General features: G+C 56.1%; 6 protein-coding genes across 6 annotated transcripts; 3 read left to right on the top strand and 3 right to left on the bottom strand.

Moving 5' to 3' along the window:
* The first annotated feature begins 2,189 nt into the window (after window positions 1–2,189).
* On the top strand, window positions 2,190–3,304 carry NGA_0430001 (uncharacterized protein). Its single transcript, XM_005853561.1, has 2 exons — window positions 2,190–2,601; window positions 2,708–3,304. Exons 1-2 carry the CDS (start codon window positions 2,216–2,218, stop codon window positions 3,144–3,146), a joined length of 825 nt encoding a protein of 274 aa, XP_005853623.1. The 5' UTR covers window positions 2,190–2,215; the 3' UTR covers window positions 3,147–3,304.
* Window positions 3,305–3,319: 15 nt separating this feature from the next.
* On the bottom strand, window positions 3,320–5,867 carry NSF (vesicle-fusing ATPase). Its single transcript, XM_005853564.1, has 2 exons — window positions 5,804–5,867; window positions 3,320–5,777 (listed from the first exon to the last, which is right to left on the bottom strand). The coding sequence occupies exon 2, from the start codon at window positions 5,775–5,777 to the stop codon at window positions 3,582–3,584; it is 2,196 nt and encodes a 731-aa protein (XP_005853626.1). The 5' UTR covers window positions 5,804–5,867; the 3' UTR covers window positions 3,320–3,581.
* Window positions 5,868–6,504: 637 nt separating this feature from the next.
* NGA_0430101 (udp-n-acetylglucosamine transporter) lies at window positions 6,505–7,713 on the top strand (the record flags this gene model as incomplete). The annotated part of the gene is made up of 1 exon (XM_005853562.1): window positions 6,505–7,713. The coding sequence occupies one exon, from the start codon at window positions 6,505–6,507 to the stop codon at window positions 7,711–7,713; it is 1,209 nt and encodes a 402-aa protein (XP_005853624.1).
* A 154-nt stretch (window positions 7,714–7,867) lies between these two features.
* NGA_0430201 (uncharacterized protein) lies at window positions 7,868–9,601 on the bottom strand. Its single transcript, XM_005853563.1, has 2 exons — window positions 9,413–9,601; window positions 7,868–9,263 (listed from the first exon to the last, which is right to left on the bottom strand). Exons 1-2 carry the CDS (start codon window positions 9,575–9,577, stop codon window positions 8,070–8,072), a joined length of 1,359 nt encoding a protein of 452 aa, XP_005853625.1. The 5' UTR covers window positions 9,578–9,601; the 3' UTR covers window positions 7,868–8,069.
* A 608-nt stretch (window positions 9,602–10,209) lies between these two features.
* On the top strand, window positions 10,210–11,133 carry RP-S11E (small subunit ribosomal protein S11e). The gene is made up of 2 exons (XM_005853560.1): window positions 10,210–10,362; window positions 10,535–11,133. The coding sequence occupies exons 1-2, from the start codon at window positions 10,225–10,227 to the stop codon at window positions 10,925–10,927; spliced, it is 531 nt and encodes a 176-aa protein (XP_005853622.1). The 5' UTR covers window positions 10,210–10,224; the 3' UTR covers window positions 10,928–11,133.
* Window positions 11,134–11,444: 311 nt separating this feature from the next.
* On the bottom strand, window positions 11,445–11,882 carry NGA_0430401 (uncharacterized protein; the record flags this gene model as incomplete). The annotated part of the gene is made up of 1 exon (XM_005853565.1): window positions 11,445–11,882. The coding sequence occupies one exon, from the start codon at window positions 11,880–11,882 to the stop codon at window positions 11,445–11,447; it is 438 nt and encodes a 145-aa protein (XP_005853627.1).
* Between the last annotated feature and the right edge of the window lie 68 nt (window positions 11,883–11,950).

An 11,950-nucleotide genomic window follows, 5' to 3' on the forward strand; every position in this document is an offset into this window, starting at 1 on the left:
CCAGGTGTGAGTGCAGAGGAGATGGGGCGGGAGGAAGGGCGCCAGGGCGAGGACGGGGCTATGGCCGTGAGTGCTTCCCATACCAGCGTAGGGGCAGGGCGGGGAGTTGGGGGCCCGGCTGCCGCGCAGGATTTGGAAACGTCCTCCTGCCCCTCCATTGCCCACAGCGAGAGCAGCGACAGGAGCCGCGGCGAGCACAGAGCAGTCCCCCGCTGCCGGCGGGGCTACATGGGCCATCTGTTCATCATGGCACAGGCCATCATGGAGGCTGCTCGGCTCCCCCTTGTGGAGGGGGCGGAGGGGGAGGGGCTGCTTGAGGTTCCCTTTGTCGCGGGAGGACTGCAATCAGCCACGGAAGGGCATGAGCCTCAGCCTTCGTCGCCCTCGGATCCGACCTTGGGCCCTCTCCCGTCCTCTCTTGGGCCGCAGTCCCGAGCCCAGGCATCGGGCGGCCTCGAACCGGGAGCTTCCCTGTCTTCGTTCGCGCAATTTATGGGCAGGGAGGTTGACGCAGCCCTACGTCAGCGGTGGACGGAGTTCTCGGAGGGGCGCTTGGCGGAGGTGACGGCGAGGCAGGGTCATCCCCTCGGGGGCTTCCCCATCCCTTCCAGAGCGGACGAGAACACGCTGTCCACCAAATTCGACGACGGCCCCGGCCCTGACTTTGACAGCGAGTCCGAGCATTTGGCACAGAGGCTGTCGGGGGTGGATGTTGGGGAGGGAGGCGGTGTGGGGGAGGAGCTGAGCGGGGGGCAAGGGGATGGGAGCGGTATGGGCTGGTCAGGAAGTGTCTTACCCCCAGTAGAGGGGGGACCCGACGAGGACGCCCGACTGCTGATGCAGCAATTACAGCGCCAGCAGGAAGAGCAAGACGAGGAGCTGCAAGCCTCGCACGGCTTGGCGCTCCGATCGGGCTCAGGCCTGGGGGATAGCGCTTTTGAGACCAAGGGCGGATCGTCCGCGCAGGGGCCGGACGGATTTGGAGGGGGGAGCGGCGGCAGCAAAATCGAGGGCAATGGGCAAGGGAGTGGAGGTGTCTTTGGACAGGACAGTATACCGGGGCTGGTGGCGGGGGGATGGGCCGCGAAGGCATTCGCGGAGGGGGTGCCTTCGGGGGGAACCTTCGGAGAGGGGTGGGCGGATTTTTCGAACGTCTCGTTCCCTCCATTGGACAGCCTGCACAGGCCTGTGGATACGGGGCATGCTCCCGCTAGCAGTGGTGGCGGTACGACTGGGACCTCGTCGTTTGCAAGCGTCTTAGCCGGGCGTGGCTTCGGGTCCATGTTGGGAGCCGGTGGAGGAGGGGAGGGGGAGGGGGCGACCGGCTGGGGTCCAGACAAGGAGGAAGGTGTCCGCGGGAGCGAAGAAGAGGAGGAGGATTTTTTCTCCTCGTCGACCACAGTGCATCTAACGCGCAGTATGGGGGGGGAGATGGGCTCGGTGACGACCGCAGGGAGTATAGGGGGGGCGGAGGAAGAGATGTCGGCGGACGGGGATGGGGGGGGAAGGGAGGAGAGAGTCGAGGTCGCAACATCGGATGCGAGGAGCAAGGTGGCGCTACCCTTGGGAGGCATTGTACAGCAAGAAGAAGACGAGAAGGAGTGAGTGTAATACGACGGAGAAAAGAAGATAGCATAGGGGGGTTGCCTGGTGAAGACGCTGTCACTCTTATGTCCGAGGAGAAACTTTCTTTTCCCGGCAAATGTTTTCACGCTAGGAGATGGACTGGAACGACAGGCAATAATGCGGCCTGGGTCAAAGTAAGTATCATTGGATGATGGTGTCTCTCCAGCGCACGACAAGGTGTTTGTCTAATGATCAGCGGCTAGTGTGATTATGTATATTCTTTTTTGAAGCATATACAAAGGAAAGGGGGAACCGCCAGCCAGGGTCTGGGTTATAAACTCAAATAAGGACACGATGCTTCCGGTCAAAGAAAGTAGAAGCATACCATTAAACTAACTATCATGACACCACTGTATTTAATTACTGTTGTTGAATATTGTAGTTTGCCACTGTACTTACACACTGTAGTTAACCTCCTGACCCCCCGGGCAGGAAAGTCATGGTTGGCGAGGGTGGTTGCAACCTTCGTGCAAAATCCTCTTCGCAAACGTATGCCACAACCATACGCAACTTTTTGTCCTCGAAATAGAACACATTTACGAATCACCCGCAATAAATATGCAAGCAGAAACAGCACAGGTATCACATCATGCTTCGCACGTCGACCTTGGCCTTGTTGCGCCGTGCCGCATCGGCCACTCCGCAACAGCAACATCACATGGCAACTAGCCTTGTGTTCCGCGCTGGGACAAATGCTACTATGGGCTTCGTCCGCCATCCTCAGGCTATGTCACCCATATTGATAGTAAAGAGTCGCAGGTTTGGTACGCATGGAGACGGTGACGTGATGCCGAGCGCCATGAAAGGAGGTTCGGGGGGAGGACATGGGACGAGCGCTGCCTTGGAAGATTTGCTAGCTCGTGAACTGCAGGAAGAAAAAGACCTCATGGAGAGCGAAGAACGGGCACCGGAACTGGAGGACGTGTCCGAAAAGATTCATAAGCGCTTTCACATCAAAGAGTCTCCAGGCAGCAGGTGCGTTCACATTTGGAATCTTGAGATATACTGGGGATTCTCAATTGGAATAGAAAGGAGTGTAGGAAATTTTATTCACTCTCTCGTCTAATATTTTTCCATGAAGTATTATCAAAATGCATACAAAGCACAATACGGAAAAAATCATGGTGCAGTACGATGTGCAAGACACGACGGAGGATGAACTCGACCCTCAAGAGCTCGAGGACGAGAAGGCGGAGGATTACACTGTGGGAATCCGGGGGGTGGTGACAATTGCGAAAGCCCACCACAAGTTGATGTTCTCTGTAGTGTTCACCAACACGGTGTGGGTGGAGAAGGTCGCGCTTGACTCGGACGGCCGGGAGTGGAACGACGAGACCTTGTACTGGTCGGATTTCTCCGAGTACCCGGAGGATGTCCAGGAGGCCTTCACGCGGCATCTGGCGGCGCGGAATATTGACGACGAGCTGGCTGTTTTCGTCTCCTACTTCGCTTTCGAGAAGGAGAAGGAGCATTACCTGACGTTCCTCGAGCGGGCCACAGAGTTTGTCGGAGCCAAGTGATGGACCTCGCCATATCTGTCTTCCTCTTAGCGCGTGCCTGGTTATCTCACTGGGCCCTTCGAAATAGTTGTTTGTTTTGCTTACGGACAATAAGTTTGGAGCAGCCCGGTGGTAGAGCGCGAGTCTTAAGGAAAAGAAACACGGATGCCAGTTACATACCATCTTGCAACGACTCTTTATCAAATCTAACTTCTTTTGCTTTGAAATCAATTCCGTACAAAAAATGCAAAAAGGCCAAATTTCACAAAGCCAATTTCGCGATCCTAAACTTGGAGGATAAAGCGTCGGTCTCTCCCGTCGCGCTCTTAAGGTGCTTTTTGACTTTTTTTTTACATAGCCCTCCACTCCCATCATCTCCACCATCATCGCTCGGCGCGCCTGCAACTCAATACCCGTCCTCTCCACACTTGGATAATTCCTCTTCTCCTTCCCATCTCAGAACCCACAAATGTGCAGGCACTCCAAGAATCTATCGGTCGAGACGGTCTCCTCTCCTTGCCTCGCCATCTCCGTCACCATCAAGAGCTGCTTGATCCCTATTGGCTGGCTGATCGCTGACGTGATATCATCCATCTCCTTCTGCGACAGGGAGGTGACCACCTCCCGTAGGACCGTCTTGATCTCCTCCGGGCCCGTCAGCTGGGGCACGGTCAGCATCACGTTGAAGCCCTGGACGAGCTGCAGGTCCTCGAGATGGGCCGCCACCGAGGTCGTGCCGATCACGAGCAAGCGCTTGTCCGGGGAGGTGGGCGGCTTCTTCAGAAGCACCAGCAAGGTCTGCACCACCGTGTTAGAGAACCGTGGGCCGATGGGGGAGTAGTCGATGAGCCGCTCCAGATCGTCGAGGACGATCACGGAGAGGGGCGAGCGGGAGCTGTCCTGGAAAGCCTTCAGGATGGCCGAGCACTTGGCGGTCTCCGAGAAGCCGACCATGGCATCCGCCGATACGACCCTCACGAAGGGAAACTCGCTCTGCACGCCCAAAGAGGCGGCAATCGCCGTCTTCCCCGTGCTGGGAGCGCCCTCAAGCAAGACAGACAGGAGGGGCGTCCGGTCCGAGACCCGGACTTGCTGGACGAAGCGGCGCAGGGTCATCATGATCGCGTCGAAAGAGGAGCCGTACGGGACGATGCCATTCCGAAACAAAACCTCAAGCTCCTCCGAGTTGGCCCCTAAACGGGGAGGGACCTCCAAGAGGGCCCGCTGAAAGTCCGCCCACTCCACTATCAGCTCCTCCTCCTTAAGCTGAGACAGGTCCTTCACGTTCACGTTGCGCTGGAAGGCGAATGAGGCCGCCGACTTGACTAAGCCTTCAATTTCGGCGCCGGAGTAGTTCTTGGTGGCGCGTGCGAGCTCCGCAAGTTTTCCCACGGCCTCGGGCGCGATGCGTTTATGCTCCCGCATGCTTTTTGTGTGGATAGATATGATCTGCAGGCGGCCCTCCTCGTCAGGAAGCCCGATCTCCACGTGCACCTCCAGCCGACCGGGACGCAAAACTGCCTCGTCGATCATGTCCTTTCTGTTCGTCATCCCTATGACCAGGATGTTGTTCAGAGAATTCACGCCGTCGATCTTAGAGAGCAACTGGTTCACAATCGAGTCCGAAACGCCAGTGCTGTCGCGGCTGGAGCCACGAGACTTGCAAATGGCGTCAATCTCATCGAAAATAATCACGTGCAAGCCACTACCGTCCCCCATTTCCTGCTGCTCCTTCTCCGCGTCCTTGAAAAGCTCCCGGATCCGCTCCTCCGACCCGCCCACGTATTTGTCAAGGACCTCGGGCCCATTCACGATCTTGGGCTCGCGCGCATTCAGAATCTTTCCGATGGTACGCGCGATGAGGGTCTTGCCGCAGCCTGGTGGGCCCCAAAGCAACATGCCCCGCACGTGGTTGATCCCGAGTTGCTTGACGATGTGCCCGGGAAAGACGCGCGACGCGAAGGCCCGACGAAAAATTTGATTGAACTCGTTCCCAAGACCTCCGATACCTAGCTTCCCAAAATCAAAATCTGGGTTGATGATGTTGTCGCGGGGGGCGCCCGAATTGGCGCCGGACAGGGCCACCATGGCGCCTTTCTCCTTCGTGAAGACGACATCCGTGGGCTGCAAGAGCTGCCCAGCGTTGGGGCAGTTTCCACCCGGTATCAGATTTTGAAAGCTCTCTATGATCAATTCCAGCTTCGTGCCACGAAAATCCCATGCCACGGGCTGCTGCGTCTGTAAGACCTGCGAAAGAAAGGCGGCCTTGAAGGCCCCGGCCATTTCCTCCGTGGCTAGCAGCAAGGGCGACTTGACTTTACCTTTTGCCAAGAGGTCCACACGGACTATTACAGAGGTAAGTGCTAGACCAGCATTACTCTCGAAAATGTCCACTTTGACGCGCTGGGTCAGCGTAAAAACACCGAAACGTCGTTGCAACGAGTTCAGGCCTATGTTCCCAGTCTCGATGCCCTTATTTGGACTGACCGCAAAAACCAGTCCATTTACTGTTATGAGCAGCGCGTCGTCCTCAATCTTGCTGGCCTCAGGGTTGCCTACGCGAGAAAGAAGGAACTCCCAATCGGGGTGGCTTACATATACCCTACATGGGAGAGGAGCAGAGAAGTAGAATGAGGATGGGCTTCCTTGCATGTCTGCAGAATTATTAAGGGACTCACCGATTCGTGTACGCCAAACTGTTGCTAGGCTGTTGGCCCACAGCGAGATCCATCGTGTTTCTGTCGTTGTGAGCCCCTTTTTGTGAAACTCTGTGACCTGAAGGGAGTTGAGCGCAAGTGGAGGGGGCCGCCGCGGCGGGGGTAGCGTCATCGAGGGGCACCGAAATGGGCATGCCTGCAAAACGTGAATTTAGACATCACCACTCTCCCCGCCCTTATTAGGTCGCTGCCAAGTGGGAGTCGATTGCAAAGCTTACACCTGTCTCAAATTGAGCTCTTTTTTTTTTGCAATCAACGGCCCCCTCTGGAGGTGACATAGAGATGGGGCAGTCGAAAGACCATGACATGTTGCCGGCCCATTAGCGTAACGCTGATCGAGTCCCAAATTAATACATTTAAATGGGACCTGCGAGTTAAGACTCATGCTATATCTTTTTCAAACCGTACATGGACAATTGAAGAAGATCGAGAGGCTAAACAGGAGACATTTACATGTGAGCGGCTGATGAAAATCGTGCAGGCCTCCGTGACTATGTACACGAATTCAACTGAATTTGGTGGGATCTGTTCTCAAACTTTCTCATTTTTATGCAGCACAAGCACGACAGGAACACTTCGGTAAGAGAGAACCCTAATTCACAAAAGAGGTCATCTTAAACCTCTTTTTCGCCATCTTTGGCGGGGCAGGCCAGCCAAATACGATGCATTCCATCTTTGGGGGCATGAAGCGGGCGGACACCTGCAAGTATGTGGCGCTTTTGGTCTTAGTTCTCCAGAACTCTGCGGTAGTTCTGACTGTGCGCTACTCACGGATGAGGAAGGATGTAATGTACATTTCTAGCACGGCCGTGGTCATGTCAGAGATTGTGAAGCTCGTCGTAGCTTCGTTCCTGGTCGGCATGGAGGAAGGGGGCTTGTGTGGGCTGGGCAGTAAACTCTACCATGACATAGTGCTGAAACCTGCCGATTTTGCGAAACTTCTGGTCCCTGCATTCCTTTTCACGATTCAAAACAATTTGTTATTCGTCGCGCTTTCAAACTTGGATGCCGCTAGCTTTCAAGTACTCTACCAGCTCAAAATATTGACCACGGCTGTCTTCTCCGTTGTCCTCCTTAACCGGCAACTAACCTGCAGACAATGGCTGTCTCTATTGGTCTTAATAGTCGGGGTCTCTCTCGTTCAAACGTCGGGTTTGAAAGACGGAAGCACGTCGAGTACGGCTGGCAGAAACGGCAGCACGTCACTTGGATTCGTCTGCGTATTACTGGCTAGCTGCTCGAGCGGGTTCGCGGGAACCTATTTTGAGAAGGTACTGAAGGACTCCGAGATCTCCGTGTGGGTGCGAAACGTGGAGCTGGCCCTGATCGGTATCCCTGTGGGCGTCTTTGGCGTTTGGTACACAGATGGGGCCGCCGTGCGCGAGGCCGGCTTTTTCTCTGGCTACAGCCCGCTCGTCTGGTCCGTGGTCGGGCTCCAGGCCGTGGGCGGTATTGCCATTGCTTTGGTGGTCAAGTACGCGGACTCAGTCCTCAAGAACTTCTCTACGTCCGTTTCCATTGTTGTCTCCTGCCTGGTGTCCTACGTGGTCTTCGGGGAGACCGACCTCTCCCCTCAATTTCTGGCTGGTGTCAGCTTGGTCATGTACTCCACCTTTTTGTACGGCACAAGCTCTTCTGGGATGTGCTGCCTCTCCGAGGGTGGTTCTTTTACCCCAAATAAGGGCGTGGCTAGGAAGGAAAGCAATAAGGTCTGGTCTGTGGCCTGCTGCGCCAAGCAAGCTGCGAGTACACGTGATGACCCTCTCGCAAGCGTCCCGTTCCTGGAATCTGCGGACAAGGAAAACCGTCAGAGGAAGGATTGCGAGTCTCATGGCAATAAATCTAATAGGGTCAGTGCATCCGTCGCATGATGAGAGTGCCGTAGAAATGCTGAGAGGAAAGGCGCGTTATCGTACCCACTATCCGTCTCCTAACCTCTCAAGGGGGCTACGATAGTTTTGACGCGAGACAGCCAGTGATGAACGGAACAGTCGCTAATGTAATGGTATCAACAGTTGCTCGTGGTATCTTGGGAACGATTTATGAGCTTTTCTTCATGTGTTAGGAGGCGATACAATTACTTTATAAGCTTTTGATATCATTGATTCGCCTCCAGAGCATCCAGTCACTTTTATTTGCTCTTTCCAAAAACGATGGGATGCTATGAAGTCAAATTCAGGCCTCGTTGCGAGCGTGTTTCCCGCGCATGATGACCGCAGATACTGGCTCAGACATTCGCCCTGCTTGATGCCTGCGCTCGGCTTTTCCCTCTACTTGGCGCCCCATTACTTTGCATTCCAGACCCTCGATTCGCTGAGCGATGCCTGTTTCCCTTGGACTTCCGCGCAGTTTCGCCTTTTCGAGGCGCGGCCCTGTCCGGTCCCATGTTAGCCTCCTTCGTCTCCTCCCCACGCACCCGCTTTCGTTTCTTTTTATTCTTGCCAAGACTTGTCCCGCTTGAAGCCCTCCCCTCGTCCACGGCCTCGCCAGCAGCGTAGGCTGCCAAGCACGTTATGCGTACTCCGGCACCCAAAGCGGCGCCGGGTCCCACCTCCACCTGTGTGCCCGCGGGCCCGACCCGCCAGACCAGGATCTTCCCATCCGATGACGCCGTCACCAGCTCTCGGCTTTGTTGCCAGAAGGGCAAGGCCCTGTTCCCCCAGACCACAGCCTCCTTGATGCGTCCGCAGTGCGGGCCCGTCTCCGTGCAGGAAAGGACGGACCCCGTGTCTCCATCCACGACGCGCAGCATGCCGTCGTCGCAGGCCGTGACCACATGGTGCATCGGTGCCTGCTGCTCTATCGCCGCAGAAATCTCTAAGCTTTTAGCTTCATCAGCACACGGGGCGGCGGCAGCGGCAGGGAGGAAGGCGATGGCTGTGACACGCGCGGGGTGGGTGGCGATGGCCGTGGGCTTGTTATCCGACGCTCTTCGTACCTCCAGGCGACGATCTCCCACTTGAAGCGCATAGACGCTCCCATCGCCAGACCATTTGACGGTCTCGACCACCGCTTCGAGCTTGGTGATGTAGGCGCAACGGCCACGAACCAGATCCCAGAGACGCAGACTCCTATCGCGCCCTGAGGACAAGGCGAGCTTCCCAGACGGGTGTATAGCGACGGCAGTGATAGCTCCCTTGTGTCCACCCAAAATATGAAGAAGGCTCCAATCGTACACGCGCCATATGCAGACCGCACCATCCTCACTACCGCTCAGCAAGTGGGATGAGCCCACAAAGCCCAGGGCGGTTATGGTACCCTTATGGTGTAGAAGCTCGCCGACTTCCGCGCGTTTTCGTAGGTCATACATGCGGATATGCTCGTCAACACCACCTGACACTAAAAGAGACCCAGCTTTGACCCCCCCTTGTGGTATAGCCAGCGATCGGACGCTTCCTTGATGCGGGGTGTAGGCAAAAATCTGCGAGAAGGGAACGTGGACATAAGCCCCGATCAATCGCTTTCTTACTGCCATATCTTCACAAGGATACAAAAAAGAATCTTTCCGCCAATCCTGTATCAAGAATCGAATCATGCGTTTTGTTGGTAAAGCTCGGTTGACGTACGTACCATCTTCAGGCCTGTTGTCTGATTTTGCCCTTCCCGCTGCAATTCCCAGCCTGCTATGCCGCCGTCATACGTGCCTGCGACACAAATATACCTAGATGTGGGAAAAATTGGTAGTAGCGAAGACCCAATAGCCGCTGCGGCGGGAAACAGAGGCGGAACAGGCATGGTAATCTGTACGACGAACTGTGGGAACACCCGAGAGGGGGGAGGTTAATGGTGAAATCTTGTGTGCACCGTTGTGACGACCCCTGAAAGAATATTCACAGAGTCCTTCAGACATGCTCGAAGACATAAGAGACATGCGGCAGGCCGGGTCACCCCGCCTGTCCCTAGTGCCAGAAAGGCCGCAGTGTTGGCAGGGGCACGGGGGGGCCATGTCGGCGGGGGCGGGAGACCTCATCCTGCGGCCCTCCGAGCCTGCCAGCCAGCCACCCAGCCACCCTTCTTTCCTCCCGCCCTGCCCCGTGCCTCTGTGGCCTCATGGACGCGTCATTCTCCCTTAGCATGCTCTGTAATATGTTTCTTTCGAATTCTGTGTGACTCTATCTTTCGTTGACACACGAATGGCGATGAAGATGCTCTCCTTGTGGGGCGCTACCGCTTTCGACGAGACGAGCGGTACCGTCATGCCCGTCTTGTTCAGTAATCCAGAATTATACTTTCGAGGAAATTCCAGCGGCATGATTGGAGTGGTATAGAAGTCTAAAAGAGGTGCACGACAGCCTAACCCCCCACGCCGGAGTGCGTTGATACCCATTGCTCTGTTTTCTCCATCTCATCTCCTCCCCTTCCTCCTCCATCAGGCATCCACCATGGTTGCGGAGAAAGTTTCCAAGCGCGGTGGTTACCGTGAAGCCGATCAACATGAAAAGGCTTATCAAGTGCAGAAAGGTGTATTTATGTTTGGAAAGTCCTCATCCCGCAAGGAGGGGTCCAAGCGCTCAAAGCATGTACGTGTGGAGATAGTAGGCTGGGAAGGATGCAGTTTTGGGGAGGGGCGTTTTCAATATACTCCAGTCAAACATGAGACAACTATGAAGTATCTGTCGGAGACGACATGTGTTTATCACGATTTTCAGACGTCTTAACGAGCACACTGTCGCATCCTCCCATGCTCCTCAGGGTGCGCGATGGACCAGGGAGGTGGGCCTGGGCTTCAAGACCCCGAAGGAGGCGAAGGCCGGGACCTACGTCGACAAGAAGTGCCCCTTTACGGGATCCGTCTCCATTCGTGGCCGTATTCTCAAGGGCATCGTCCTTTCCACGAAAATGAACCGCACCATCATCATCCGACGGGACTACTTGCACTGGGTCTCCAAGTACAGCCGTTTCGAGAAGCGCCACAAGAACTTGGCAGCGCACTGTTCGCCCGCCTTCCCGCAGGTGAAGGAGGGCGACATTGTGACGGTCGGCCAGTGCCGCCCTCTGAGCAAGACAGTCCGTTTCAATGTACTTCAGCATGAACCCTCCATCAATCAGGCGTTAAGCATCAAGAAGCAGTTCCGCGTCTTTTGAGCAGGCCAGAGCTACGGGCGATGGAGGCGTGTCCATGCTCTGCATTGAGAGTGGGAATGGGTTACCGACACCGGAAGGAGGAGGGGAAATTCAGGGTGAAAGTTGTTCAATAATGCGCCACCTCGATCATGCAAGGGCTCCTGAGCGCGTCGGGCAGCACTGTGGTAGCTGAAAGAAGAAAAAGAATGCCCCACGGGTTCTGTCTCCCTGCAATTTCGCTTTCCCTCCAGCATGGGGTCAATCACGAGATGTTGAATTTGATAAATTTTGTTCTTTCGCCCTCGAGGGCGTGATCGCACCCTGAAACACACAGCTACAGAGCCCTCATCGCCTTGAAATCGGTCCACCTTAAAAATATACGTGGCGCGACCTCTGGCTAGACTGGAAGGGCGTGCACCTACTTCCCTTACTCCTTCGCGCGCCCTCTTACTGACTTTCTTCGGAACCATCAGTTTCGGCCCCCACTGGTCCGCTCCCCCCCACGGCAGCGCTAGCAAAATCTGTACCTCGCCCGGACTCACGCCACAGCCAGGGGGCCCTCATGAACCGCGTGTCCAAGCTCACACACTTTCCTACTCTCCCCCATCCTCTCTACTTCGCGCTCCAGCATTTGAATCGCCGCCCGCACCGTCTTCACCGGCGCGGTCGTGAAAATGGTGGCCGGGTAGCACGACGAACCCCAGCGGGGGTGGAGGAGGATCTTGCAGCAGCCTGCGTTTTGTGTCTTGTAGCGCAGCAGGTGCTCGAAGCCGGCGACTTCGCTGTAGGGGCGCGTGCAGTGCGGGGTTAGCATGGGCAGGCCCGAGCAGGGATCGATGAAGTCGGCCCAGAAGCCTTGGCCTCGCAGGCCCTGGCAGAGGGGCCGCGCGAAGGCCACGAAGCGCTCCAGGCACCGGTCCTTCTCCTCCTCTACCTCCGGTCCGAAGCGGACAGTGTCCAGCCGAGATTTCTGCATGGTGGGCATTATGAGCAGGGGCCCGTCTTCTCCCCCCCCCCCCTCGGGCAGCACGTCACTTGGATTCG

This window comes from Nannochloropsis gaditana (genome assembly GCF_000240725.1).
Source record: "Nannochloropsis gaditana CCMP526 unplaced genomic scaffold scaffold828, whole genome shotgun sequence".
Taxonomy (NCBI): domain Eukaryota; class Eustigmatophyceae; order Eustigmatales; family Monodopsidaceae; genus Microchloropsis; species Microchloropsis gaditana.

Excerpts from the sequence above, each read along its gene's own strand:
- NGA_0430001 (XM_005853561.1), top strand. The coding sequence starts at position 2,216 with ATGCTTCGCACGTCGACCTTGGCCTTGTTGCGCCGTGCCGCATCGGCC. Across the intron at positions 2,602-2,707 it reads AAAGAGTCTCCAGGCAGCAG|TATTATCAAAATGCATACAA; the intron begins GTGCGTTCACAT and ends TTTTCCATGAAG.
- NSF (XM_005853564.1), bottom strand. The coding sequence starts at position 5,777 with ATGCAAGGAAGCCCATCCTCATTCTACTTCTCTGCTCCTCTCCCATGT.
- NGA_0430201 (XM_005853563.1), bottom strand. The coding sequence starts at position 9,577 with ATGCCTGTTCCGCCTCTGTTTCCCGCCGCAGCGGCTATTGGGTCTTCG. Across the intron at positions 9,264-9,412 it reads AGACAACAGGCCTGAAGATG|ATTTTTGCCTACACCCCGCA; the intron begins GTACGTACGTCA and ends CCCTTCTCGCAG.
- RP-S11E (XM_005853560.1), top strand. The coding sequence starts at position 10,225 with ATGGTTGCGGAGAAAGTTTCCAAGCGCGGTGGTTACCGTGAAGCCGAT. Across the intron at positions 10,363-10,534 it reads GGTCCAAGCGCTCAAAGCAT|GGTGCGCGATGGACCAGGGA; the intron begins GTACGTGTGGAG and ends CATGCTCCTCAG.